Genomic DNA, 26,921 nt, shown 5'->3' on the forward strand with positions numbered 1-26,921 from the left:
ATCTCGAAATCCTTGGCTTCACGCTGGCCCGGGCGTGGAGGTGGTCGGCTCCGAGGCTCAGGGGAATGCAGAGCGGACCTTAGGAGAGGGGATTGACTGAAAGAGATTGGCTGGCTTAGCCCACCAAATGTTTCGGGGTGAACAGCAGCAAGGGGGAAGAGCTATTGAATTGACATCTAGAAATCAGCTCGACCCAGCGTGAGTTAGTTAGGTCAAGCCCCAGTGTAGACGCAGCTAGGTCAGTGGTGGAATTCTTCTGTCCATCTAGCTAGCGCCGCTCCGAGAGGTGGGTTAACAGAGACTAGTACCTACATTACTCCGCTGCCTGCCACGTAGCACTTGCCCTGGGCTCTGGTGCACGCAGGCGGATTTAAACCGCAGGCAAGCAGAGGGTTACACCAGGCACAGACATATGCTGTGCTAGGGCACGCTGGGTCGGGAACATGTTGCATTGGTGCAGGCAGGCTGGGTGCACCTCGCCGCCCATCCCATCTGGCGTCAGGCGATTCGTGCCTCAGTTTCCACTTCAGCTCCGGGGCCAGCCACAGATGTGGATCAGCAAACTGCAATGTGATGAGACCGGCCCCCTTCCTGACTGTCTTTTTTTGTTCTGTGTTTGTACAGCGCCTAGCGCAACCGGCCCTGGGCCATGAATGGAGGGCCTAGGCACTACCGTAATACACCTAATAAATTGCACTATTAATGTACAGCAGGGAGTTTTGGTCCCTGACTGGGGCGCCTACATGCTACTGTAATGCACTTAATAAATAGTACTAATAATGTACACCACCTAGCACAATGGAGCCATGGGCCATGCCTAAGACTGTTTACTGCTCCTGTAATGCACCTAATAAATGATAACGTACAGCTCCTAGCACAGTGGGGTTGTGGTCTGGGACTGGTGCTTTCAGGCACGATGACAGTACAAATAGTCACAATAACAGCGACATAATGGTCCTTCTGCAATCTCCCTTTTATGGGGCAGCTCCATCCCTGGAGCTCTTTGCATGATCCTCTGTGAACCTCTTCAGGGCTGACTAGTCCTTTTGATCCATCCAGGACACCACCTTGTCCTTCCACGAGCATCTTCTGTCACCGATGGTCCCTTCCGGATGTGGAGATTCAAAACAACAAAGCTTTCGAGCCGTTCGAACACAAGTTGTCAATATCATGTCTCCAAATATACAAAGTAAACCGCCCTAAATCAAACGGTGATAATCTCACAAGCTGCTGTTTTCTTACTTTGCCTGTCAAATAGTTTACATTTTTGTCGATGGGAATAATTTTTCGTCGGTTTGTGTGTAGAGTCACCAACCCTCCAGGATTGCCCTGGAGCCTCCAGGAGTGAACGATTAACCTTTAATGAAAGATTATGTCGCGTGATGAAACTCCCGGAGTACGTCCAACCAAAACTGGCAACCCCATTGCGTGTGTATGGTGAAATCGACATTTACCGATAAAAAGCTAATCCTTCCAAGCCTATATATAGACATAGTGTAGCAATGGGGTGAGTAAAATGGGCCAAGGACGCTGTTCCTTCATGGAAATCTTCCTTCCAAAAGATGCTTGTCCTTGGCCAGCCGGGCACCATGTTCAACACTCTGCATGGGAGATCTCTGTTTTAGATCTGTGTACACTGCCCCCCTGGCTATAATCGAATGCAATGATTCCTTGTACGCTTCTTATGCCATGGCAGGTCTCCCTGAATCTTTCAGGTCCCTTTTCCAGAGCGTTGCTTTATTCACACAAACAACACTGGCAACATAGCACAGAATGTGCCGGCCGCAGGGGCTCTTCGCTCAGCTCCACTACTAGCCCAATCAATCAATCAGTCACCTACCCACCTTCCTGCATCCCTCCCCCCCCCCCCCAGTCCTTCATAGAAAACACCTGATGCATCTCAGCTGGGCTGGTCAATTGCAGACCGTGCTGGCTGGCCCCAGAATCTGTGGCTCCTAACCGATCAGGCTCCCCAGTTACACTGGGCCCATGTTTTGTGAAGTTTTGCCCGTCTTTATGGAGCCCACCAGAGGCGTCGTGGGCCCAGCTGCACCTGCAGCGTCCGAGTCCGCCCGGCAGCGCGGCAGGGTTGGCCTTTGAGCATCGATGATGCGCGCAGGGGGCTGGCTGAGTGGGGATTGCTCGCTGGCCTTTCGCCGCCGATCCCTGGGTCGAATCCAGCCCCTGCTCAGAGCGCCCCGTGTAACGCGCTGGCCGAGGCCTCAGCCCCAGATCCCAGCAGGACACATCTGCCCTGGGGAAAGGGCTGATGGTTGTGGACACAGAGCTCCCCAGTTCCAGCCCAGGGAGCCAGTGCCCCCTAGATAAGAAAGGCCCCATACCCCATTCCCCGCCCCCCCTCAGCCAGCCAGTCCCTTGCCATGGGGCTGAATCAGAGCCAGAGCCCCCTAGAGGGCAAAGCCCCCTCCCCCATAAGCCATGTCCTGGAGCTGGATGGGAACTGAGGCATATTGGCATGGTGGCTCTTTTGGGGGGGCGGTGGGCTGTGTGTGTGGGGGCTGTATTTTAGTGTGTGTGTCTATTGGGGCTCTGGGGAGTGTGGGGGGGGCTCTGTGTGTGGTGGGGGGAGCTCCTCCTGCCTGTCTTCCCCCACCCCCCGAGATTCTGGCCCCAGCCCCCTTGCCTCCCAGATCCCACCCCAACCCCCTTTTCCTTCCTCCCCCCTGTCCCCGCCGCTCCTCCCATCAGTACATAAGCCCTGCCCCACATCTGGCCCCGAACTCCCCTACAAAGGGAGCCATTGTGCTGAGTCCTGCTCTGTCGCTTCCTCGTCGTGCCCATCTGGCTCTGGTGAGCCTGCCATCGAGGCTGGCAGACGCTGGTACCCACCCCAAGGACACAAACCCTTCCCAGATCTCGGCTGGACCCCGGAGATCGGACGCTTGGAGACAACCTGTGGATTCTGGGTAGGTGTCTCCATGGGACGAGGGGGCATTGAGGCAGCGTTAGGACCTGGTGAAAGGAGAACCAGGGGCGGGGGTGGCCACGCTCTGCTTCTGGGCATGGATGGGACCCCGGCTGGCAGGGTCAGGAAGTAATTTGGCACAATTAAGGATCTTAAAGGGAGCAGCTAATGCGTCTCTTTTATGAGGCCGGAGGATAGTTGCTGCACTGGGAGCCAGGACTCCTGGGTTCTATCCCCTGCTCTGAGAGGAGAGTGGGGTTTAGTGGTTAGAGCTGGGGGGGGGGGGAATGGCTGGGAGCCAGGCGTCTTGGGTTCTGTTAGCCTCAGTTTCCCTTTTGGTGTAACAGCAGTGACTTCCCAGCCAGGGACTCTGGAGTTTCAGCCCAGCCGCCTTTAAACAAGAGATGCCCAGATGCGAGGTTCTGGCCCCATGTTACCCTGAAGTCCTGGCCTCTCTCCCGAGCAAGTCAGCTTCGCGGATCCTAGGCAACAGACTCAGTAGCAGGGCCAGGGAGGCAGGATGGGCCAATGGTCAGGGCTCCAGCCTAGTACTTCAGTGACACCCTGTTCAATTCCTATTGCTGCCCCCTAGACTCCCCACTGGAAGTTAGGCACTTGGTTGCTCTGTGCCTCAATTCCCCAGCTGCCATGGCCCAGAGATGGCTGCATCTCAGTGCCAGGTAAACCATCCCTTTGCAGTGTTATGTGTGGCTGTTCCCCAGCTGCCCCAACCCAGAGGTGGCTGCATCTCAGAGCCAGGCAAGGGATCATTTTGTGTCTAACAACTCAGCTGGGTACTGACTCTGCCTTAGTTAAGGTTGCACCAGAATCTGAATTTTAAACAGTGTGGGCTGTGCATTAGCTCTGGGGCTGCAAAGACTTGTGAGTTTGAGGGCTGAGTGGTTTGGTTTGTTATTGTAGGGTCTCTGTGCACTAGGTTGGTGCAGTTTGGTTTGTTATTGTAGGGTCTCCGTGCACTAGGTTGGCGCAGTTTGGTTTGTTGTTGTAGGGTCTCTCTGGAGCACTGGGGCTGTGCAGCCCAGTTTGTTATTGTAGGGTCTCCATGCACTAGGTTGGTTCAGTTTGGTTTGTTATTGTAGGGTCTCCGCTGAGAGCAGAACCTGGTTTGTTATCGTGGAGTGTGTCCCTAGTGCTGTAGTAACAGGGAGAGCCAGGGCTGCTGGCAAGGGTATGTCTGAGACCCCAGTGGGGACAGGACAACGGGACGAGCGAGAGCGATTCCCCTTAACACATCACAGAGAATCACAACACGAAGCCAGGCTGGGTACACCTGTCCTACCCCCACACCTGGCAGGTGACACAGATAGATCTCATCCAGCAGGGGGCAGTGCTCTATCTCACACACAAACATACACACACACGCACCCCTCTGCCGGTGCCCCTCACTCCCGACACACAACCCCTGCGATCCCAGCCCTGGGCTCCCCCCAATCCTCCCAGCTCTGCCGGTGCCTCTCACTCCCGACCCGCAGCCCCCTCCCCCCGCCATGTGACATCAGCGGATTGCACAGCCCAGTTATCGGCACAGCCCCAGACAAACAGCTTTGTTATTGGAGGGGCGCAGCGTGGCGCTGCCAGGCTGTGCCATTCGGGGGCTGTCGCCACCTGCTGTGAAGAGCCACACAGAGCCTGGTGCTTGAGAACCAGCCATCGAGGGGCAAAGGGAATGGGGCCCCAGAGAGAAATGTGATCTGCCCGCTGCTCCCACCACTAGACCCTGCTCCCCTACCAGAGCAGGGGATAGAACCCAGGAGTCCTGGCTCCCAGCGCCCCCTGCTCTAACCACTAGACCCCACTCCTCTCCCAGAGCCGTCAGTCCCAGTGCTACTGCTGTGATTTTCCAAAGATACCGGCTATGTAGTCTGTGCCTATACCTACGAGTGGGAGCCAGGACTCCTGGGTCCAGTCCCAGGCTCTGGGCGGGGAGTGGGGGGCTAGAGAGACAGAGGCAGCAGTGGAGGGGTAGGCAGAGGAATGATTCACATGTATCATTATCTCCCCTGAGTGGGGGGGGGGGTGTCTCCTCACGCTCACCGTACTGGCTGTATCGGCCCCTGCCAGCAGGGGGCACAGCAAAGGCCTTGAGATCCTTTCCCCCGGCCGCGAGCGGGCAGCCCCGAAGCTGTGGGGCGGGAGCACAGCTGCTGCTGGGAGGGGAATCGGTCACACCCCCCTGGTGCAGAGCAGCTGGGAGAACACGTGAGGGGCTGGGGAGCCCCGGAGACAGACACACGCTGGAGGCAGGGATCCGAGACACACGTACACACACTGCACAGACAGGCTGTTGATTGAAAGCAGCATCCCAGTGCCCACGATGGCTCCCCCAGATTCACCCTTGGCCTCGATGCAGCACCCCGGGCTGGGGGTGAAGTTGCCCCATGTGCTTGTGAGACCGAGCTGGCTCTGAACCGGGAATCTACCTGTGCAACGCATGGACACCTACTATCGAAGCAGCAACCAGGCTGTGATCCGCTAGAGATGGTGCTAAAGGGACTCGCTCTATTAGCTGGCAGCGGTAGCAGGGCTGTTATCCTCTAGGTGGCATAAAGGAGTCGCTCCATTAACTGGCAGCAGCAGTAGGCTTTTATCCTCAGTGTGGGCCAGGCCACTGGAGGGGGCTTGGACTTGTACTTAGCTGACGTGTTGCATTTAAACAGCTCTGCCTTGTCTCATGTCACTAACCACCCCCCCCTGAGGGGGGGGACCCAGGCACTCAGTCCATCAGCAGCTCCTTCGGCCCTGGGGGAGGTCGGCAGTTTGACAGATCAGCCGATGCCTGTCAGTGTCACCGTCAGGGGTAATAGCCCAGCTGCCACATCCATCTATCCATCCATCCATATACACGCGCTCCCTCCCTCTCTCCCTTCCCCCCTTCATCCATCCACCCATCCAACCTTCCATGCATCCCCTCCTTTGCTTCCCCATCCATCCATCCATCCACATGCCCTCTCTCCATCCCTCCCTTCCTCCCTCCCTCCATCCACCCATCCAACCTTCCATCCATCCATATACACGCCCTCCCTCCATCCACCCATCCACCCATCCAACCTTCCATCCCTCCATCCATCCCCACCTTTGCTTCTCCATCCATCCATCCACATACATGCCCTCCCTCCATCCACCCATCCAACCTTCCATGCATCCCCTCCTTTGCTTCCCCATCCATCCATCCATCCATCCACATGCCCTCTTCCCATCCCTCCCTTCCTCCCTCCCTCCATCCACCCATCCAACCTTCCATCCATCCATATACACGCCCTCCCTCCATCCACCCATCCACCCATCCAACCTTCCATCCATCCCCACCTTTGCTTCTCCATCCATCCATCCATCCACATACATGCCCTCCCTCCATCCACCCATCCAACCTTCCATGCATCCCCTCCTTTGCTTCCCCATCCATCCATCCATCCATCCATCCACATGCCCTCTCTCCATCCCTCCCTTCCTCCCTCCCTCCATCCACCCATCCAACCTTCCATCCATCCATATACACGCCCTCCCTCCATCCACCCATCCACCCATCCAACCTTCCATCCCTCCATCCATCCCCACCTTTGCTTCTCCATCCATCCATCCATATACATGCCCTCCCTCCATCCACCCATCCAACCTTCCGTCCATCCATCCCCTCCTTTGCTTCCCCATCCATCTATCCATATACATGCCCTCCCTCCATCCACCCATCCAACCTTCCGTCCATCCATCCCCTCCTTTGCTTCCCCATCCATCCATCCATCTACACGCCCTCCCTCCCTCGCTTATCCATCCATCCATCCATCCATCCATCCATCCATATACACACCCTCCCTCCCTCCCTCCATCCCTCCCTCCTTTTGTTTTCCCATCCATCCATCCCTTCTATCTCTCTAGCTGTCTAATCTCCTCCCACTGGGGCATGGAGTGGGATTACACCCCCCCACACACTCCTCCCCATGCCCCGGCTATTCCCCTGACCCTAGGGGCTGTCAGGTTTCCTGTGGAAGCTGGCCCAGGGATGGGTCGATCAGGCTGGCTCTGAGCCGGAGCTGGGAACTGGCCCTGGCGATCGCCGTCACACGGGCACAGGCAGACAGCGTTGTTCCTTAGCTGAAGTCAGCCGCGCCGGCTGCCATCTGTTCTGTGAAGCGAAGCGTCATCATCCTTATAATTATTAGGGGCCGTATCCTGCGGGCCCTGGCTCCCCACGGCGCCGGATCAGTCAGACAGAGCTCGGGGGGCGTAACTGGGAGCAGAATTTGCCTAGATGACTCAGAGATCAGTAGCGATTTTTGCAAAGAGCCTTGAAAATTCAATCCGCCCACACGGGAGATGCAGCAGCCTCTGGGGCGGGGCAGCTGGGGAACAGCCGCATAGGCACGGGGATGGCTCGCCTGGAGCTGAGATGCAGCCATCTCTGGGGTGGGGCTGGGGCAGCAGGGGAACATCCACACAGCAACACTGCGCGGGGATGGCTCACCCGGTGCTGAGATGCAGGACAGCTGGAGAACAGCCACACATAACACTACACAGGGCAGGCCTCCCCCAGTGCTGGGATGCAGCCACCTCTGGGGTGGGGCAGCTGGGGAACGGCCACACATAACGCTGCAGGCCTCCCGCAGTGCTGGATGCAGCCACCTCTGGGGTGGGGCAGCTGGCGAACAGCTGCACAGTGACGCCACATGGGGATCTCAGTGCCAGGCGAGCTGAAGCTGTGCGTGTTGCTGTGTGGCTGTTTCCCAGATTTACCCCTCCCCAGAAGTGGCTGCATCTCAGCACCGGGCGAACCCTCCCTGTCTCTACATTTCAAAGTGTTTACGCTTTTTGCGAAGAGAAACGCTGTGAATTAGAGCCCAGGACTGGCGCGGGTCCCATCAGCTGGAGAGATTCTGGGTGTGCCCAGCGTGTGCCCAGCGTGGGGGCATTACACAGGCTCCTTTGTGCCCAGCTGTGTCTCCCCTGGGCGGGGAGGGGGGGAGCTGGGGAGCGTAGGGGGGGAAATGTGTTGGCAGCACACGACAGGCATGCCAGGAATTCCTGCCCCTGGAATGAATCCATGGGCTGAGGGTGTCACGTGACCTTGGCCAGGGAAATCCGGGTCTTCAGTTCAAACTGCCATGGACTTGTATCTGCCAGGGATCATAGAACCCAGGAGCCCTGGCTTCCAGCCCCTCTGCTCTAACCACTAGACCCCACTCCCTTCCCAGACCAGGGATAGAACTCAGGAGTCCTGCAGTCTCTGATCTCCTCTCCGGGGAAGATGCATCAATAAACTCAGAGCCGAACTATCCTTCCTCTGGCCCAGTGGGACCAGAGGGCCAGACCCACTGGGGCCCTGTGGGGCCACCTCCCCAAGCCCCACAGCCCCGGGAGGCAGAGAGCTGTGCCGGGAGTGGCAGCCAGCACGTGAAGCTGGCTCCCCATCCCCCCGGTGGCAGGTCCCCCCCACGCACACGCTGAGCCGGAGGAATTTGTGTGTGGGCTCCGCTCGCTCGCAGCAACGCAGAGCAACCGGCACCCCAGCTCGCCGGCTGCGGGAGGGGACGCCAGTGCCAGCGGCTGGCCCGGGATGGGACGCTGCCCCGCTGAGAGCCAGCGGTGGGATCCGTGAGGGGGAGGCTGGCGCCACACCGTGGGAGCTCTCTGCACCGGTATCGCCTGCTGCCCCCCAGCTCAGTCACCACCTAGCCTGGGGTTCCCCTTTTCCTTGCCCCCCGGATCAATCCCTGAGCCTGCTAATCCCCCTTCCCCACTGCCGGGGATCAGATCTGGGGTCCCCCTAACCTGGTATCCCCCGCTTCCTGCTGACCCAGATTGGAGCTGCTCTCTGGAAAGGCCGGTCCCAGCTGTGCAGAGGGGGGTGTTGTTCCGGACGCTGCCTCGGACCAGGGACTCTGATCACTCCGGGGTCCATTCGTGGCTCTGACCCCGCCGGTCCCTTCGGTTACAGGTGCCGGGATTTTGCCACCTTCATGCCGGAGTCGCCGAGGGGTTAGAAAGCCAGGAGGACACTCAAAGGTACGAGATTGCGGAGCGTCGTCATGTGCCAGACTGGGCTCGGGTGGGTTAGAGCAGGCAGGGCTGGGAGCCAGGACGCCTGGGTTCTGTCCCTGGCTTTGGGAGGGGAGTGGGGTCTAGTGGTTAGAGCAGGGGGGCTGGGAGCCAGGACATCTGGGTTCTGTCCCTGGTTGGGGGGGGGAGTGGGGTCTAGTGGTTAGAGCAGAGGGGGCTGGGAGCCAGGACGCCTGGGTTCTGTCCCTGGCTTTGGGAGGGGAGTGGGGTCTAGTGGTTAGAGCAGGGGGTCTGGGAGCCAGGACATCTGGGTTCTGTCCCTGACTGGGGGATGCGAGTGGGGTCTAGTGGTTAGAGCAGGGGATGTGTGGGAGCCAGGACTCCTGGGTTCTGTCCCTGGTTGGGATGGGGTGTGGGGTCTAGTGGTTAGAGCAGGGGGGCTGGGAGCCAGGACTCCTGGGTTCTATCCCCAGCTCTGGGAGGGGAGGGGAGTGGGGTCTAGTGGTGAGAACAAAGGTGCTGGGAGTCCAGACTCCGGATGATTAATGAGCCTTGTAGCTCTGATGACATTTTCCCTCTGGGGGCACAAAGGCCTTTGTCCCTCAGATGGGGAGAAGTCGCATGTTTATCTTCCTGGGACCCATGTAGCAAGCGGGGTGGGGTTGTGCTAGTCACTACTGATCAAAAGAGAATAGAACCAGGAGTCCTGGTGCCCAGCCCCCCTGCTCTAATCACTACACCCCACTCCCCTCCCAGAGCCAGAACCCAGGTGTCCGGACGCCCCACTCGTTCCACACGGGCTCCTGATAAGCTCTCTCAGTGCCTGTAACCCAAACTGATGCCAAACCCCGGTCATAGATGGCAGCCATGCCCATGACCGGGAGGCCGAGCCCCGCGTCACCTGGCTACCCCCGGCCTAGGCCTGCTGCCCCTGGCTTTTCTCCCCAGCTGAGCGTGGGTGTGTGTGTCACGGCTTGGATGGGAGACCCCCGCCCCCCAGCGGACGGGATTGGTGGGAGGAGCGTTGGGTGGGCACAGAGCCAGGCGAGGGCTTGTGGGGAGCTGGGGCTGGTCTGGGGCTTAGGGGCCAGAGGTTGAGGACTGGAGGGGTTCAGAGAATTTAGGGGGGCAGATGGAGAGCCAATGGATTGGGGGGGACAGAGGGCAGGATTTGGAGATGGGACCGCAGAGGACATGAGGGGTTGAGGCGATTCAGGGGGAGAAAAGGGGGGGGGGCCTGGCGGCTTCAGGGGAAATGGGGGTCAGGATTTTTTGGGGGGTGGGCAGCTGGAGGTGTTGGAGGGCAGATCAGGAGAGCTATTCTGGGGAGGGGACCCGGGGGGAGGATCAGGAATGAGGGGGGTGGGGCAGAGTCATGGGGGAGGAATCAGGAGGGCCGAGGCCTCCCCCGAAGGGTTATGGGACCGCCCTGCATCAGGACAGGGCTGGCTCCACGGCCCGTGGGGCTCACGCCAGGGCTGGGCCCTGGCAACCAGCCTGTGCCAGGGGGTTGGGGAGTGGCGGAGGCTTGGAAATGGGGCCTGATGCGGGCAAGGGGCTGGAGCCGTGTTGCCCGGCAGCCATCTTGCCTCTGGCTTGCAGAGGCCTGGGCAGACTGGGCCCCATAGGTAGGGTTACCATATCTCATAAATAAAAAAAGAGGACCCTCCACGGGCCATGGCCCCCCCCATTTCCCCACCCCTAGCCCCGCCCCAACTCCGCCCCTTCCCCACCCTAACTCCGCCCTCCTCCCTCCCACTCCCAGCCAGGGGGAAAGGGCTGCCCCAGTGCTACCAGCTTCACGGTTTGCCGGGCAGCCTCCAGACCCTGCGCCCCCAGCTGGCGCTTCCCCAGCGCAGCTGGAGCCTGGGAGGGGAAGCGCCCAGCCGGGGGCGCAGGGTCTGGAGGCTGCCCAGCAAACCGTGAAGCCGGTAGCGCTCGGGCTTTGGGCAGCCCCTATGCCTCCGGACCCTGCGCCCCCGGCCGGGCACTTCCCCTCCCGGGCTCCGGCAGCGCAGGGTCTGGAGGCACGGGGCTGCCCGAAGCCGGTAGCGCTCGGGCAGCCCGGCTCTTAAACAGAGCCGAAGAGTCGGGGAGGAGCAGAGCCGCCATTTTTCCGGACATGTTCGGCTTTTTGGCAATTCCCCCCGGACGGGGGTTTGAGTGCCGAAAAGCCGGACGTGTCCGGGAAAAAGAGGACGTATGGTAACCCTACCCATAGGCCTCTCATTAAGGTTGCCAACTTTCTAATCACAAAAACCCGAACGCCCCTGCCCCACACCTTCTCTGAGGCCCCGCCCCTGCCCTGCCTCTTATAAGAGGCCCCATCCCCCACTCACTCCGTCCCCCCTCCCGCTGTCGCTCGCTCTCCCCCACCCTCACTCACTTTCACTGGGCTGGGGCAGGGGCTTGGGATGCGGGAGGGGGTGAGGGCTCCGGCTTGGGGTGAGGGCTCTGGGGTGGGGCCAGAAATGAGGGGTTCAGGGTGCAGGAGAGGGCTCTGGGCTGGGGCAGGGAGTTGGGGTGTAGGAGGGGGTGAGGGCTCCGGCTTGGGGTGCGGGCTCTGGGGTGGGGGCAGAAATGAGGGGTTCAGGGTGCAGGAGGGGGCTCCAGGCTGGGGCAGGGGGTTGCTTTCAGGAGGGGGTGAGGACTCTAGGGTGGGATTGGGGATGAGTGGTTTGGGATGCAGGAGGGGGTTCCGGGCTGGGGCAGGTGGTTGGAGTGTGGAAGGGGGTGAGGGCTCCGGCTTGGGGTGCGGGCTCTGGGGTGGGGCCAGAAATGAGGGGTTTAGGGTGCAGGAGAGGGCTCTGGGCTAGGGCAGGGAGTTGGGGTGCAGGAGGGGGTGAGGACTCTAGGGTGGGATTAGGGATGAGGGGTTTGGGGTGCAGGAGTGGGCTCCGGGCTGGGGCAGGGGGTTGGGGTGTGGAAGGGGGTGCAGAGTGCAGGCTCCAGGAGGGGGCTCAGGGCTGAGGCAGCGGGTTGGGGAGCGAGAGGGGCATCAGTGCATGGGTGGCACTTACCTCAGGCAGCTCCCGGTTGGTGGCGCAGCGGGGCTCAGGCAGGCTCCCCCGCACTACTCCCGGAAGTGGCCGTCATGTCCCTGCAGCAGTGGCCCCTAGGCAGAGGGGTCGGGGGCTCTGCGAGCAGCCTGCGCCCGCAAGCACCACCCCCACAGCTCTCATTGGCCATGGTTCCTGGCCAATGGGAGCTGCGGAGCCGTGGCTGGGGGCAGGGGCAGTGCACGGAACCTCCCTGATCGCCCCTGTGCCTAGGGGCTGTAGGGACGTGCCGGACGCTTCCGGGAGTGGCGCAGGGCCAGGGCAGGCAGGGAGACTGCCTTAGCCCCGCTGCACTGCCAACCAGACTTTTAACGGCCCAGTCAGCGGTGCTGACCAGAGCCACCAGGGTCCCTTTTCGACGGGGAGTTCTGGTCAAAAACTGGATGAATGGCAACCCTACTCATAGTCCAGGCCTGAGTGGGGTTGGCTTCTCTCCATAGGCCTCTCATCCCCTTCTCCCCATGTCGTGGGGCTACTCAAGGCCTAGGCCTGAGTAGGGTTGGTTCCACAGACCTCTCTACCCCCTCCCCCAGGTCTGCTACTCAGAGTCTAGGGTTGGGTAGGGTTGGCCCCATAGACCCCTTTTCTCCTTCCCCCCATGCCATGGGGCTACTCAAGGTCTAGGCCTATGGAGCTCTGGGTTGAGTCGGTCCTAGCCACCCCCTCCAGGCCCTGTGTCATAGTGACTGTTCAAGGCCTGGGCCCTCCAAGCCGTTGTGTCTCTCAGGGCTGCTCCATCGCTAGCTCCCCACGGTGCCCGTCGGAGCCCGGGGCAGCCACCACAACTTCGGAGTCGGAACCGACCAGCCTGGGAGTTGTGCTGCTAATAGGGGAGCGTCTGTGTCCCCAGGGGGACTGTCTTTGAGGTTAAGACGGGATGGCTGGGAACCAGGACTCCTGGGTTCTCTCCCTGGCTCTGCTACTATTTTACTGTGTGTGAATGTGGCTGCGTTTCTGCGAGGCCCCACTGCCATCGTGAGGCCATTGTGAGAACAGCAGTGACTGCTCTGTTCCCATGTTTCCTTGGGTTGGGTTCAGGCTGCATTTCTCCCCCCTGGGCCAGGGATCTCCCTGCCCTGTTGGAGTCACAGCTGAGAGCCTGTGGGGCAACCGGGGATGGGAAACACCTACCCGGGCCTGGGGTTAAATCTCCCGAGTGTCAGGGAGAGATCCCAGGAGACCTGGCTCCCAAGCCCCCCCGCTCTAACCACTAGACCCCACTACCCTCCCAGTGCCAGGGAGAGAACCCAGGGAGTCCTGGCTCCCAACCCCCACTCCCCCCGCTCTAACCACTAGACCCCACTACCCTCCCAGTGCCAGGGAGAGAACCCCGGGAGTCCTGGCTCCCAACCCCCACTCCCCCCGCTCTAACCACTAGACCCCACTTCTTTCCCCTTGTTGGGAAGTGATTCCCCAACCTCAGAGACTTCCCCCATACCTCTGCATTGGGAGAATTGTCCCCTGAGATCCACCCTGAAAGTTTCTTTCTGGTTAATTTCATCCTTACTTCTGTAGGGGAAGGGAAGGGTCTGATTGCAGAGGGTGGATGTGGGAGGGGAAGCCAGGACCCCTGGGTTCTATCCCCAGCATGGCCCTGAGGGGGCATCACAGCAGTTGCTGCTTGCAATGAATGACCTCTAGTTTTGGTGCCCATTTGCCCTGGTCTCTCCCCGACTGTTTGTTTGAAGGTCCCGGCGCCTCCTGCTGGGAGGAATGAATCTGCTCTGTTTGGGTGCACGCCGCCCCCTGCTGGATGGGATAACACCAACCACACCTCATCTAAGCCCCTTTTCTCTCTCCCCAGTTGACACAATCTCGCCGCCCCCTGAGAAGATGAAGGCTGCTGGGGTTCTGCTCACCTTGGGGATCCTATTTGGAGGTACTGAGGGGACCCCCTGTTTCCAGAGGGTGGGTTTGAACCTGGGGCTCGCGGGAACTAACAACCAGAGCTATTGCTGGGAGTCGGCAGCTCATACACCCCAATGCATGAACTGTCCACTCGCCCTGCGTCATCACACAGACATAGCCAAGCGGGCGGGATGGTGCATCTGATTGGTTTTCCAGCCCTGCCAATCAGCTCACCATCGGCGGTTCAAATTTTCCTGGCACGTGAGCTGAGTTTGTTGAACCTTGTCTAGCTCTATTGTACCCCAGGAGAACAAGCTATCTACTCCCTGATGGGGGTGTGTGTGTCCTCCAAGGCTGTGGGTGTGTGTTTTGGGGAGCTCTCCACATTGGGGGAAACAGAGGGATGCTCTCCATGGGATACCTCCTCCCCTACCCCACTAGCCATGATGAGAGCTTGGGGAGTAGGATCTGGGTTCTAACTGGGCGCTGAAAGCTGGTGGTTGGGTCAGCAGGGAAACTGAGGCACGGGAGGAGTTCCAGAGTCAGGTGCGTGTTCATTTAGGTCTAACGTTCCCAGCACGGGAATAGCCCTGACCTAGCTCTGCCGGAAGAGGGTTCCCAAAGGCCTCGGGTTTGGGCTGCGCTCACAGGATTGGGGGACCCTGCTGGGGGGAACCTACAGGCAACCCTGCTTGGTGTCCTCGCCGGAACAGGATCCATTGGGGCGAGTCAAAGAGGACGCCGCGAGAGTCAGAACTGTAATTTTATATAGGTTGAATTGCACTTGTTGCTTAGGTGGCGTTTAGATACGGCGCCACCAAGTGTCTGAGAAATAATTAGAGAGAGATGAAAGCAGGGATGGCTGGATGGTGATTTGGGTGAATGGATGATTGGGTGGGTGGGGGGATGGATGGATAGAAGGTAGGTTGGTTAAGTGGATGGTTAAATGGACAAATGGTTGGTCAGATGATTGGGTCGGTAGGTGGATGGATAAGTGGTGGATTGTTTGGATGGATGGATGGATGGATGGATGGATGGACCGTTGGGTGGTTAGGTAGATGGATAAATGGTTCATTGGATGGATGTGTGGATAAATGTTTTGTGGGAGGGAGGGAGGAATGGATGGATAAGCAGAGAGAGGAACAGATGGATAGATAGAGAGGGATGGATAGAAAGGGATGGATGGATAGGTGGGGGAGGGAGAGATGGAGGGATAGTTGGAGAGAGGGATGGAGGGATAGATAGGTGGAGGGAGAGATGGATGTTAGAGAGGGATGGATGGACAGGTGAAGTGATGAATGGATGGATAGAGAGGGATGGATGGCTAAGTGGAGGGAGGGAAAGATGGATGGATAGATAGAGGGATGGATGGCTAGGTGGAGGGAGGGAGAGATAGCTTGATGGATGGATAGTGGAGAGGGGATGGATGGATAGAGAGGGATGGACAGACAGGTAACAAACCAGGGACCGACGGAGTTTGGCAGCTGGGCAGAGAAGAGGGCAGTGGGGAAATCGACGGGAAGGAGGGCGGTCCGTGGCAGGAGAGGTTGGCGGCAAAGGAGACGGGCGTGCGGGTTCCTGTCCCCATCGCCCAGCACCTGTCACTCCCGTCTGCCCGCCAGGCACCCTGGGTGGGCCGTGGAGTGCGTGGATGCCGCAGACCATTATGGCCTTCGAGGGCACGTGCGTGGCCATCCCGTGCCATTTCGACTACCCGGACGAGCTGCGCCCCTCGGTCGTGCACGGCATCTGGTACTTCAACAGCCCCTACCCCCGGAACTACCCGCCCGTGGTGTACAAGTCGCGCACCAGCATCGTTCACGAGAGCTTCCAGGGCCGCACCCACCTGCTGGGCGACCTCCAGGCCCGCAACTGCACCCTACAACTCAGCCGGCTCAGCCCCGAGCTGGCGGGGAAGTACTTCTTCCGCGGGGACCTGGGCGGCTACAACCAGTACACGTACTCGGAGCACAGCAACCTGGAGATCATCGGTGAGTGGGGGGCGCTGGGGCCAGGCCCCTGGGATGGCTGAATCGGGGAATGGGACACGGGGCCTTTCCCCTCTAGGGGGCGCCAGCTGCCATCCAGATTCAGGGCATGAGACTGGCTGGCTCGGGCGGGGGGGAAATGGGGCATGGGGCCCCTGCCCCTCTCGGGGCTCAGAATTAACAGTGATGAGAGAGCCCCCCCCCCCCCCGAGTGACTCATGCACCCTGTGCCATGGAGCTCAGCACCCCCTACTGCTGCATCAGGGCGCATTTGGGTCTCTTCTCGCCTCTGGAAGGGGAGTGGGGTCTAATGGTTAGAGCCAGGGAGGCGGGAACTGGGAGCAGGACTCCTGGGTTCTACCCCTGGCTCCAGGAGGGGAGTAGGGTCTAGTGGTTAAAGTGGTGGGGTGGAGGGAGTGGGAGCCAGGTCTCCTGGGTTCTATCCTTGGCTCTGGAAGGGGAGTGGGGTCTAGTGGTTAGAGGAGAGGGAGGCTGGGAGCCAGGACTCCTGGGTTCTCTGTATGGCTCTGAGAGGGGAGTGGGGTCTAATGGTTAAAGCGGTGGGGTGGGGAGACTGGGAGCAGGACTCCTGGGTTCTATCCCCGGCTCCAGGAGGGGAGTGGGATCTAGTGGTTAAAGCAGTGGGGTGAGGGGACTGGGAGCTAGGACTCCTGGGTTTTCTCTATGGCTCTGGGAGGGGAGTGGGGTCTAGTGGTTAAAGCAGTGGGGTGAGGGGACTGGGAGCTAGGACTCCTGGGTTCTCTCTATGGCTCTGGGAGGGGAGTGGGGTCTAGTGGTTAAAGCAGTGGGGTGGGGGGACTGGGAGCAGGACTCCTGGGTTCTATCCCTGGCTCCAGGAGGGGAGTGGGATCTAGTGGTTAAAGCAGTGGGGTGAGGGGACTGGGAGCTAGGACTCCTGGGTTCTCTCTATGGCTCTGGGAGGGGAGTGGGGTCTAGTGGTTAAAGCAGTGGGGTGAGGGGACCGGGAGCTAGGACTCCTGGGTTCTCTCTATGGCTCTGGGAGGGGAGTGGGGTCTAGTGGTTAAAGCGGCGGGGGGAGGGGACTGGGAGCTAGGACTCCTGGGTTCTCTCTATGGCTCTGGGAGGGGAGTGGGGTCTAGTGGTTAAAGCAGTGGGGTGAGGGGACTGGGAGCTAGGACTCCTGGGTTCTCTCTATGGCTCTGGGAGGGGAGTGGGGTCTAGTGGTTAAAGCGGCGGGGTGGGGGGACTGGGAGCAGGACTCCTGGGTTCTATCCCCGACTCCAGGAGGGGAGTGGGGTCCAGTGGGTTGGAGCCCGCGTCCCTGGCTTCACCCAGCCTCTTTCCTCGCCAGACAAACCCACCATCGTGCCCCCGGCTGCGGTGGTGGTGGGGACAGAGGCGGAGGTGCGGTGCGTGGTGCCGGATAACTGCCCCACCATGAAGCCGGTGGTGAGCTGGTTGAACCACGAGGTGCTGGAGGGACAGGCTATCTTCGGCCAGCTGGAGGAGGAGAGCGGCACCTGGAGCCAGGTGTCCCTGCTCAAGTTCCAGCCCTCGCGGGAGAACAACGGGCTCGAGCTGGGCTGCCAGGTCACCTACACCAACACCACCTTCCTTTTCGAGGCCTTCGCCACCTTGGACGTCAAGTGTGAGTCACCAGCACCGCCCCCCTCAGCCTGCTGGGTTCTGGCCCTGGCACCGGGAGGGGAGTGGGGGCTAGTGCTTAGAGCAAGAGGAGCCCTGTGGGTTAACCCTGCTGGCACCCAGTGGCAGGGAGTCCCGTGGGTTAACCGCACTAATACCCAGTAGTGTGGCCTAAACCCCCAAACACCCAGTGGCAGGGAGTCCTGCAAGTTAACCCCGCTGACCTCCAGTGGCAGGGAGTCCTGCAAGTTAATCCCGCTGACCTCCAGTGGCCGGGAGTCCCGCAAGCGAAGGCTCAGCTCTGCCTCCCCCACCGCAGACGTGCCCCGGATCCTGCAGGTGAACTCGTCCCTGGAGATCACGGAGGGCTCGCACGTGGTGCTGCTGTGCGTGGCGGACAGCAACCCCATGGCCTTGCTGGCGTGGTTCAAGGAGGAGGCCGTGCTGCGGGAGGAGCCGTCCACCAACTTGACGCTGGAGCTGGACAACGTCACCCATGCACACGACGGGATCTACGTCTGCGTGGCCGAGAACGTGTACGGGCGGGTGAACCGCTCCCTGTCCCTCACCGTCATGTGTGAGTGCCTGGGCGGGAGGGGAGAGGGGTCTAGTGGTCAGAGCGGAGGGGAGGGGCTGGGAGCCCGGACTCCTGGGTTCTAGCCCAGCTCTGGGAGGGGATTGAGATCTAGTGGTTAGAGTGGGGGGGGGGGTCGGGGCTGCTCCTGGGTTCTATTTCCTAGCGGTGGGAGAAGAGTGGGCCGTAGTGGTTAGAGCGGGGGTGGAAGGTGGGAGCCAGGACTCCTGGGTTCCATCCTAGCTCTGGGAGGGGAATGGGGCCTGTGGTTAGAGTAGGGTGGGGCTGGGAGCCAGGACTCCTGGGTTCTATCCTGGCTCTGGGAGGAAAGTGGGGCAAGGCTTGGAGCCAGGACTCCTGGGTTGTATCCTGGCTTTGGGAGGGGAGTGGTGCCTAGTGGTTATAGTTCTGGCTCTGTGGGTCAGTGAACCCCTGCCCAACTCCCGCAGATGCCCCGCGGAAGCCGTCGGTGAACTCCTCGGTAGTGGCGGTGGAGGGGGAGCCGGTGACTATCCTGTGCACCACCGAGAGCAACCCCGAGCCCATCATCACCATCTTCAAGGAGAAGCAGATTGTGGCCACGGTGGTCTACGAGAGCGAGCTGCTGCTGGAGATCCCCGCCGTGACCCACGAGGACGACGGGGAGTACTGGTGTGTGGCGGAGAACCAGTACGGCCAGCGTGGCTCCGCCTTCAACCTCACCGTGGAGTGTGAGTCACCCATGCCGGGTGGGAGAGGGTGTCAGGGCTTTTCCCCCACTTCCTCCCCCCCGAGAGGTGGCTGCATCTCAGCACCAGACGAGCTGTCCCTGGGCAGCGTTATGTGTGGCTGTTCCCCAGCTGCCCCGCCCCAGAGCTGGCTGCATCTCAGGTAGCTCTGGTGCAGGCTATCCCCGTGCAGTGTTGTGTAGCTGTTCCTAAGCTTCCCCGTCCCATAGCTGGCTGCATCTCAGCGCCGGGCGAGCTCTCCCCGTGTGGCGTCCTTGTGCGGCTATATCTCAACCAGCTCTGGGGCAGGCCGTCCTTGTGCAGTGTTGTGTGGCTGTGCCCTGCCCCAGAGCTCGCTGTATTTCAGCACCAGCCTAACTGTTTCCGTGCAGTGTTATGCATGGCTGTTCCCCAGCTGTCCCACCCCAGAGCTGGCTGCATCTCCGCGATGCTGATGCTGCGTCTCTCCCCACAGTCGCTCCCATAATCCTCATGGAGTCTAAGTGCACGGCGGCTCGGGACACGGTGCAGTGCGTCTGTGCCGTGCTGGCCAATCCGGAGCCCGTGATCTCCTTCGAGCTGCCCACCCGGAACGTGACGGTCAACGAGACTGACCAGGAGTTCGTCTATTCCCAGAAGACGGGCTACACGGTCACCAGCATCCTGACGCTGCGCGGGGAGCCGGACTCGCAGCTCTTCATTGTCTGCTCCGCCCGCAACCTGTATGGCACCAAGAACCAGCAGCTCCAGTTCCACCACTCCAGTGAGTGTCTGCCCTGCTCCGTACAGCGCCCCCTGCTGGGACAGGCTGGGGCTAGGGTAACTGAGAGCTCCCCCCATGGCCAGTGCTCCTGCCCCACTCCCCACAGCGCCCCCTGCTGGGAGCAGCTGGGGCTGGGGTAGCCGGGAGCTCCCCCCATGGCCAGTGCTCCTGCCCCGCTCCCCACAGCGCCCCCTGCTGGGAGAGGCTGGGGCTAGGGTAACTGGGAGCTCCGCCCACAGCCAGCACCCCTCCCCCCGCTCCCCACAGTGCCCCCGGTTGGGAGTGTCCGGGACTGGGGTAACTGGGAGCTCCGTCCACAGCCAGCACCCCTCCCCCCCGCTCCCCACAGCGCCCCCTGTTGGGAGTGTCCGGGACTGGGGTAATTGGGAGCTCCCCCACAGCCAGCACCCCGCCCCCGACTGCCCACAGCACCCCCTGCTGGCAGAGGCCAGGACTAACCCCAGCCCCATGCTGCTTTCAGACAATCTGATGTGGGCGAAGGTGGGGCCGGTGGGCGCCGTGGTGGCCTTTGCGATTCTCATCGCCGCCGTGTGTTACGTGAGTCAGACGCGGAAAAAGTAAGTGCGGAGCCCCCCCGGGGCTCAGCTGTACTAACGAACGGGGCGTCCCGGGAGCGGGGTGACGCCGGGGCCCGAATCCAGGCCGGATCGCAGACCGTCCACTGCCGGTACGAGGCAGAACCCCTGGCCTAACTGCCATCACCAGGCGGATCTTCCGATCCAGTCGGGTTTTCAAACGAGGGGCGCTCTTACCGGGGCGGCCGGCAAATGGCCACCCACCGAACTAAGTGTCATTCGCCACAATCGTTTTAAACACGTTTTCATCGTTTATTTTAGACAGGGCGATTTTGGCAGGGGAAGGACGCCATTTTTTGTACCGCTAAATAAAGGCAGAATAACAATTAACACACGTGACGGTTCTTCGCTTAAAACTAAGGAGCATTTTTGGAGGAGAAGGATAAACAGTTATATCCAGATCGGTCACCCACAATCGTTGGTTAAAGGGCATTTCTAATGACTGACTAACGGCATAATTAATGAAGCACCAATGTTAATCCGTGTTTGGTAATTAGCAGCCACCTATTGACCAGTCTGGGGCATTAGCCATTAATTGATCCTAATCAAAGATGGTTGGTGGGTAATTAATGATTGATAAGTCATTAGCAACTCTCAGTTACTGATACATCAGGAGCAAACTGCTACCTTTAGATTAGTAAGTTCATTATTAAATTACGTCATTAATGCAGATGCAGTTACGCGATGCAGATTGTTAATGGAGGGATGAGATATGTAATGTCATAAGGGGGGGTTGAGGTCACCCAGCGACAGGGCATTGCCCTCCCTCCCCGCTGCGGGGGTCACCCAGTGACAGAGAATCCCCCCCTCCCCCGGCTGTGGGGGTTGCCCAGTGACAGAGAATCTCCCCCCTACACTGTGGGGGTTGCCCAGTGACAGAGAATCTCCCCCCTACACTGTGGGGGTCGTCAGTGACAGAGGTGTCTGTGCTGTCTCTCTCTCCCCAGGAAAAACGTGAATGAAAACTCCAGTTTTGTGCAGCTGGAGCACCCGCCCGTGGCATACAGCGGCGAGTACCGGCCCCCGGGGGCCCTGGACAAATCCGAGGTGGGATGATGGGACTGGCATGGCGGGGAGAACAGGGAGGTGCAGAGAGTGCTGTGTGTGTGGGTAGGGAGGGATGTATGAGGGGGGGATGAAGGGAGGGAGGGGTGTGTATGGGGTGGATGGAGGGGTTTGTATGGGGGTGGATGGAGGGAGGAAGGGAGAGGTGTGTCTGGGGTGGATGGATGGATGGATGGATGGATGGAGGGGTGTGTATGAGGTGGATGGAGGGATGGGTGTGTATAGTGGTGGATAAGTGGAGGACTGTGTATAGGAGTGGATGGATGGATGGAGGGGTGTGGAAAGGTGTGGATGGGGATCAATGGGTGGATGGATGAAAGGATGGAGGGAATGGGTATGGGGTGGATAAGTGGAGAGGTGTGGATGGGGATGGATGGAGGGAGGGAGGGGTGTGTATAGGGGTGGATGGATGGAGGGAGGGGATGTGGATAAGTGGAGTCGGGTGGATGGGGATGGGTAGTTTAGATAAAGTTGAGTCCTCTATGTTGTCAGGCACTATTTAGTGTCCATAACCGGAGAGGAAATCTAGCCGGACTGGCTGGCTCAGGGGGGCGGGGAATGGGACGTGGGGGCCTTTCCTCTCTCGGGGAACTAGATAAGTTCATGGAGGACAGGTCCATCAATGGCTGTTAGTTAGGCTGGGCAGGGATGGTGTCCTTAGCCTCTGTTTGCCAGAAGCGGGGAATGGGCGACAGGGGATGGATCACTTGCTGATTCCCTGTTCTGTTCATTCCCTCTGGGGCACCTGGCATTGGCCACTGTCGGCAGACAGGATACTGGGCTAGATGGACCTTTGGTCTGACCCAGTCTGGCCGTTCTTATGTTCCTATGATCCAGCCCCAGGCTGGTGAATGGGGTGGGGGAAGGGATTCTTCCATCCCTTTGCATCCCAGACCCAGTCCGTAAAGCTGCGGCTTCGGAGGTGCTCCCCAGAGGCATCCTCCGTATGGGGCGGCAGCAAGGGGTCGTCCCCCCAGGTACACAGTGACAGCTCTTCCTTCTCCGCTAGTCTAAGGAGATCTGCTCCCTGGAGAGCCACTGACCCCCGGGTAAGTCTGGATTCCCCAGTCTGTGTCACCCCCCACCAGTGTGCGTCACACCTTGGCTCGGACACGGGGACCCCTTCTGCACCCCACAGTCATGCAGCGGACTGGCTGGGCAGGGAATGGGACACAGGGCCTTTCCCCTAGGGGGCGCTGGTTCTGATCTGGCCCAAGAACTGGGGACTGTTGGGCTCATGGTGGTGGGGAATAGGGCATGGGGCCTTTCTCCTCTAGGGGGCACCAGTTCTGGTTTCTATCCTGTTGCTTGGGTAGCTCTCACAGTTCAGCTGTGGGGCAGGGCATGGGGGTCTTCTTGGAATATCGGCAGCCCCTTGTCCTGGCAGCAAGGTTCCTTGCAGTGTTGTGGTGTTTTCCCTTCTCCCTCTGCTCGTTCCGTGGTCTAGTCTCTTTGTGGCATAAAATCTTAACAGACCCCCCCCATGGGACAGTCCTCGCACCCCTGGCACTCCCTGCCCAGGAGAGCTCTGGTTAGGAATGCATCCTTTGGAAAGGATCCTGCAACCATTAGTTCTCCAGGTTAACGCCAATAAGGTCCCACTGGGTAATCCCAGTAAGATCAAGTGGCAGTGAATTTCCTAGGTAAACTACGGTATTATTGGATCGGCTAACCCCAATGGCATCCTCCTGAAGCAAATCCAATAGGTTGTGCCCCTAGTATCAAGTGGCAGGGAGTCCCAATGGTTAACCCCACTAAAACCCAGTGGCAGGGTGTCCTGTGAGTTAATCCTATAATATCCAGTGGCAGAGAGCCCCATGTGTTAATTCCATAATATCCAGGGGGAGGGAGTCCTGTGAGTTAACAATATAATACCCAGTAGGAGGGACTCCTGCGGTTAATATCCAGTGTCAGGGAGTCCCACAGGTAACCCTATCATATCCAGGCTCAGGAAGCCTCACAGGTAAGCCTATAATTTTCACCATCAGGGAGTACCACAGGTTTATCCTATAATATACATTGCCAAGGAATCCCACAGGTTAATCCTGTAATATCCAGTGGCAGGGAGTCCCGCAGGCTAGCCATATACTCTCCAGTGTCAGGGAGTCCCACGGGTGAACACGCCAATCGTACCCAGGTTGACGCTGCTCTGCTTCCCCCGCAGTACGAGCGGCGCCTGGCCTCTGACAAACGCCTCCTGAACAAGCCCGAGGGCTCCCTGGACCTGAACGTGGACTACGCCAACATCGACTTCACCAAACTGCCCACCAAGGACAGCTACACCCTGACGGAGGAGCTGGCGGAGTATGCAGAGATCCGCGTCAAGTGAGCGCCCCCTACCCCCCACAGTGACCCACGCTCTGCCACGGAAACCACGTCCACTGGAATCAGGACCTGTCTGTGCCCCCAAATCACCAGGCACGCCCCCGCCACGGAAACCCTGCCTACCGGGATCAACCCCATGCAGAGTGCAGGTCCTGCCCCGCCCACTAATGGCAGGACACGCCCCCTGTCATGGAAGCCCCACCCACTGCAATCAGGACCTTCGACTGAATGCAGCTGGGAGAGGGGCTGTCTCTTGCTGTGTGTCTGGGCAACTTCTGGGGCAACAGGGCCCTGATCTCAGCTAGGGCAGGGACTGTCTCTTGCTGCATGTCTGGGCAGCGCCTCATATCCTGATGCCCCTTCTTTGACAGCCCTATGGCTGGTTATGTGGGTCTGGCCCTGCACAGGGACCCAGGTGACCTGCGGTTTAAATCCCACCTATGCTACAGTTTTTGTGCTACCTTGAGGTATGTCCTAACCTCGCTGTGTGCCTCAGTTTCCCCACAATCTCTTAATTTCTCCTGTGCACAATGTGGCTCATAATTCCCTCCCACCCCAGGCTTTTGTGTGGCTAAATTTGGCACCGATTGGGAGGCTCAACCAAAGCCCTGTTGAATCGTTAATTACCCCGTTGAGCTATCTCTATAGGACCCATGCAAGTACCTGCCTAGATAGCCCTGGCGGACCCTGTATAAAACGGGCCCGGATCCTCCCTAAACCCATCCAGGCCTTGTTCTAATTCCCCCAATCTGTCTTTCCACGTGCCGAAGGAACAACATCGTTTTTCTGTCTATGGTATACAGCTGCTTAGACCAGCACAGCCATCCCCAGCCAGGAAGGGGAATACACTGGACTGGGCTAAAGCCCTGTCCTACTGGGATAACGGCCCCCACAGCTGTGCTGGTATAGACAGATCAGCCCTGTCCTACTGGTATAACTAGACCAGTAGAAAATCACACGTCTAATTGACATCGTTCTTCCGAGGGGAAATCTCTGGGTGGCTCAGATGTATATCAGGAGCCCCCAAACCCCCACAGCTGTAATCTTTGTTTCCCACTGGGATAAACAGGTGCTCACGTTCTGGGTCCGACCCCCTGGAATTCTATGATCCGTCAGCACCAGCTGTCCTGGGGGAAATTTATAACAAATCGTCATTTATTTTTGGTGTCATTTTTGTACAGATATTTGCCTGATGATAGAAAACGAAATAAATAAAAAGCCCAGACTAACAAGGTCAAAACTCTCTAACCAGCACTTAATTCTGCCCAGAGACCTCCCCCTAACCCTGTTAACCCTTCCAGGCCCCCGGATCTAGGCTCTATTTATTGATTAGCTGGATGTGACGTGATGAGATGTAAAATAAAACACGGCGCTTGAGGCTCTGGTATAATAATAATAAGGCCACTTCACAGAGCTCTGGCAGGTAAAGGAACCACGTGAATGACGTCGACATGAGGGCTGGGTGGAAAGGACCCAGGGACCTCGCGAGGCAGCCAGCCGCCCGCACTGCCGCAGAACCAAGTAACCCCAGACCATCCCCGTCGGCATTTCTCGAACCTGGTCTTAAAACCCTCCGCTGACGGGAATCCCACAACCTGCCTGGAAGCAGAGTCCAGAGCTGAACGCCCCAGAGCGTTCGGAAGTTTCTCCTAATACCTGACCTCAATCTCCCCTGCCCAGACCATGTTTAAAGATTGTTCTCAGGTCCGCCCTCAGCCTCCTCTTCACTAGACTAAACAGGCCCGATTATTTTAATCTTTCGTCAATGGTCAAGTTTTCTAAACCGCTGATCCGTTCTGCTGCTCTCCCCAGGAGTGGTGGAAGCTGTCTAATAGTGGGCGGGCCACCAGCGTCTGAACCATGGCCCCGCCCCTCTTCCTGAGGCCCCGCCCCTTCTCTCCTTCTCCCTGCCCCCACCCCTTCCCCTGAGGCCCTGTTCTCTCCCCACCTCTTCCCCTCAAGACCCGCCTCTCGCTCGCTCCTCTCTCCCCTCCCCCCCACCAGGCACTGACCCTTATGTCCTGTAGAAAGTGCTGGGGTCAGGCCCTGCGGCCCCCCCGGTTCCGGCACTCCTGGCTCTGCCCTGGACTCTCCATTCGGGCCACCCCTTTCTGAACGGGCAGCGTCCCAACCCAGACACGGTTCTCCAACTTCGGCCTCCCCAGAGCAGGCCAAGTCCCGCCCGTGTCGTACGTCCGCCACTCCTGTTTCCACAGCCCAGAACGACGTCACCTCGCAATTAAAAAAGCTGAAACCCAAACAAGAAATTTTTTCACCGCATATTTTCATTTTGCAGGAAACGTTGCCATTTTGTTCCGATTCGGAGCCTTCTTTGGTTTGAAAACACAGAATCCCCCTCCACCCCCCCAAAAACCAAAATTTAAATTCAACCAGCTTTCATTTCCATCTCCCGCTATTTGGCTTTGTGTTCCCAGAGCTTTGTAAAAGAGCCGCAGCCTAACCCAGAACGCCGCCTCCATCGATTGGCACTAAGTCGTGTGGACAATTCCCGTTCTTGGCTTCTATGTAAATAGGGAAGAATGTAAAAAATAATTGAAGCCAGGATTAGCGCAGTAACTTTTGAGTAGCATGTGTGCGCGTGTGTACGTGTGTTACAGGACACAATTGTGCCACTGGCTTAGCCAGCCCTGCTCCCAGGTAAAACTAGGCTAGCGAACATATCAGGAGAGCTGGATTAATTCCGAGACTATGTCGGTTTCGTTGTGTGTCGTTGTTCCGTGAGGTGCCAACCGTTTAATGACTTTAACCCAGCAGACTTTGTATTCCCAAGGAAATAAAATGTATTTTACAAATCCACATGGTGCCTAGTGTTGTGTTCCCTTTCGGGGGGGTCTTCCCAATGCCACAGCATGGCGCTGGGGGCGCTGTGTTGCAGGGGGCAGGGTGAGGCGCTGTCCTCTAGCAGTCAGGGCTGGCCCTGATGCCCCAGAGCAGCACTGGGGGGCGTTGTGCTGCAGGAAACAGGTGGCTGCGCTCTCCCCTGGCAGGGCTGGCCCCGATGCCTCAGGACAGCAATAGGGGGCGCTGTGCTGCAGGGGGCGGGGTGGGGGCTCTCCCATAGCAGTAAGGGCTGGTCCCGATGCCCTAATGTGAATTAAACAGAGCAAGGGCTTGAATCTGGGTCACCCACAGTGCCAGGGAGGGAGGTGCCTTGGTCCGGGTCTATCAGCACCTCTCTGGGGAGGAGATGTCAGAGAGCAGAGGCTGTTTAACCCACCCCACAAAGGCAAAGCGAGATCCGCTGGCTGGGGGATGAAGCCAAACAAATCCAGACTGGAAATAAGGGGCAGGTTCTCCCCAAGGAGAGGACTTGAACCTCACAACACCTACCCCAGGGAGGGGGCAGATTCTCCAAACCTTTGAGTCCTTCCATGGTGATCGGGTGTCTCACTAAAAGCCCAGCTCTATCTT

General features: G+C 59.0%; 1 protein-coding gene across 6 annotated transcripts; it reads left to right on the forward strand.

The window, feature by feature from the left end:
• Positions 1-2,738: 2,738 nt before the first annotated feature.
• On the forward strand, positions 2,739-26,306 carry MAG (myelin associated glycoprotein). Of its 6 annotated transcripts, none has more exons than XM_065573768.1 (12): positions 2,781-2,927; positions 8,740-8,944; positions 13,802-13,876; positions 15,468-15,836; positions 17,167-17,463; positions 17,779-18,036; positions 18,483-18,743; positions 19,216-19,503; positions 19,985-20,081; positions 21,047-21,146; positions 22,174-22,213; positions 23,329-26,306. In XM_065573768.1, exons 3-11 carry the CDS (start codon positions 13,831-13,833, stop codon positions 22,204-22,206), a joined length of 1,749 nt encoding a protein of 582 aa, XP_065429840.1. In that variant the 5' UTR covers positions 2,781-2,927; positions 8,740-8,944; positions 13,802-13,830; the 3' UTR covers positions 22,207-22,213; positions 23,329-26,306. The 6 variants fall into 6 exon arrangements, with proteins under 6 accessions (XP_008174833.2, XP_065429840.1, XP_065429841.1 ...); XM_065573769.1 differs by having other exon boundaries at positions 8,877-8,944; XM_065573770.1 differs by lacking the exon at positions 2,781-2,927 and adding an exon at positions 8,413-8,577 and having other exon boundaries at positions 8,877-8,944.
• The last annotated feature ends 615 nt before the right edge of the window (positions 26,307-26,921 follow it).

Source organism: Chrysemys picta, chromosome 20 (genome assembly GCF_011386835.1).
Source record: "Chrysemys picta bellii isolate R12L10 chromosome 20, ASM1138683v2, whole genome shotgun sequence".
Classification (NCBI taxonomy): domain Eukaryota; kingdom Metazoa; phylum Chordata; order Testudines; family Emydidae; genus Chrysemys; species Chrysemys picta.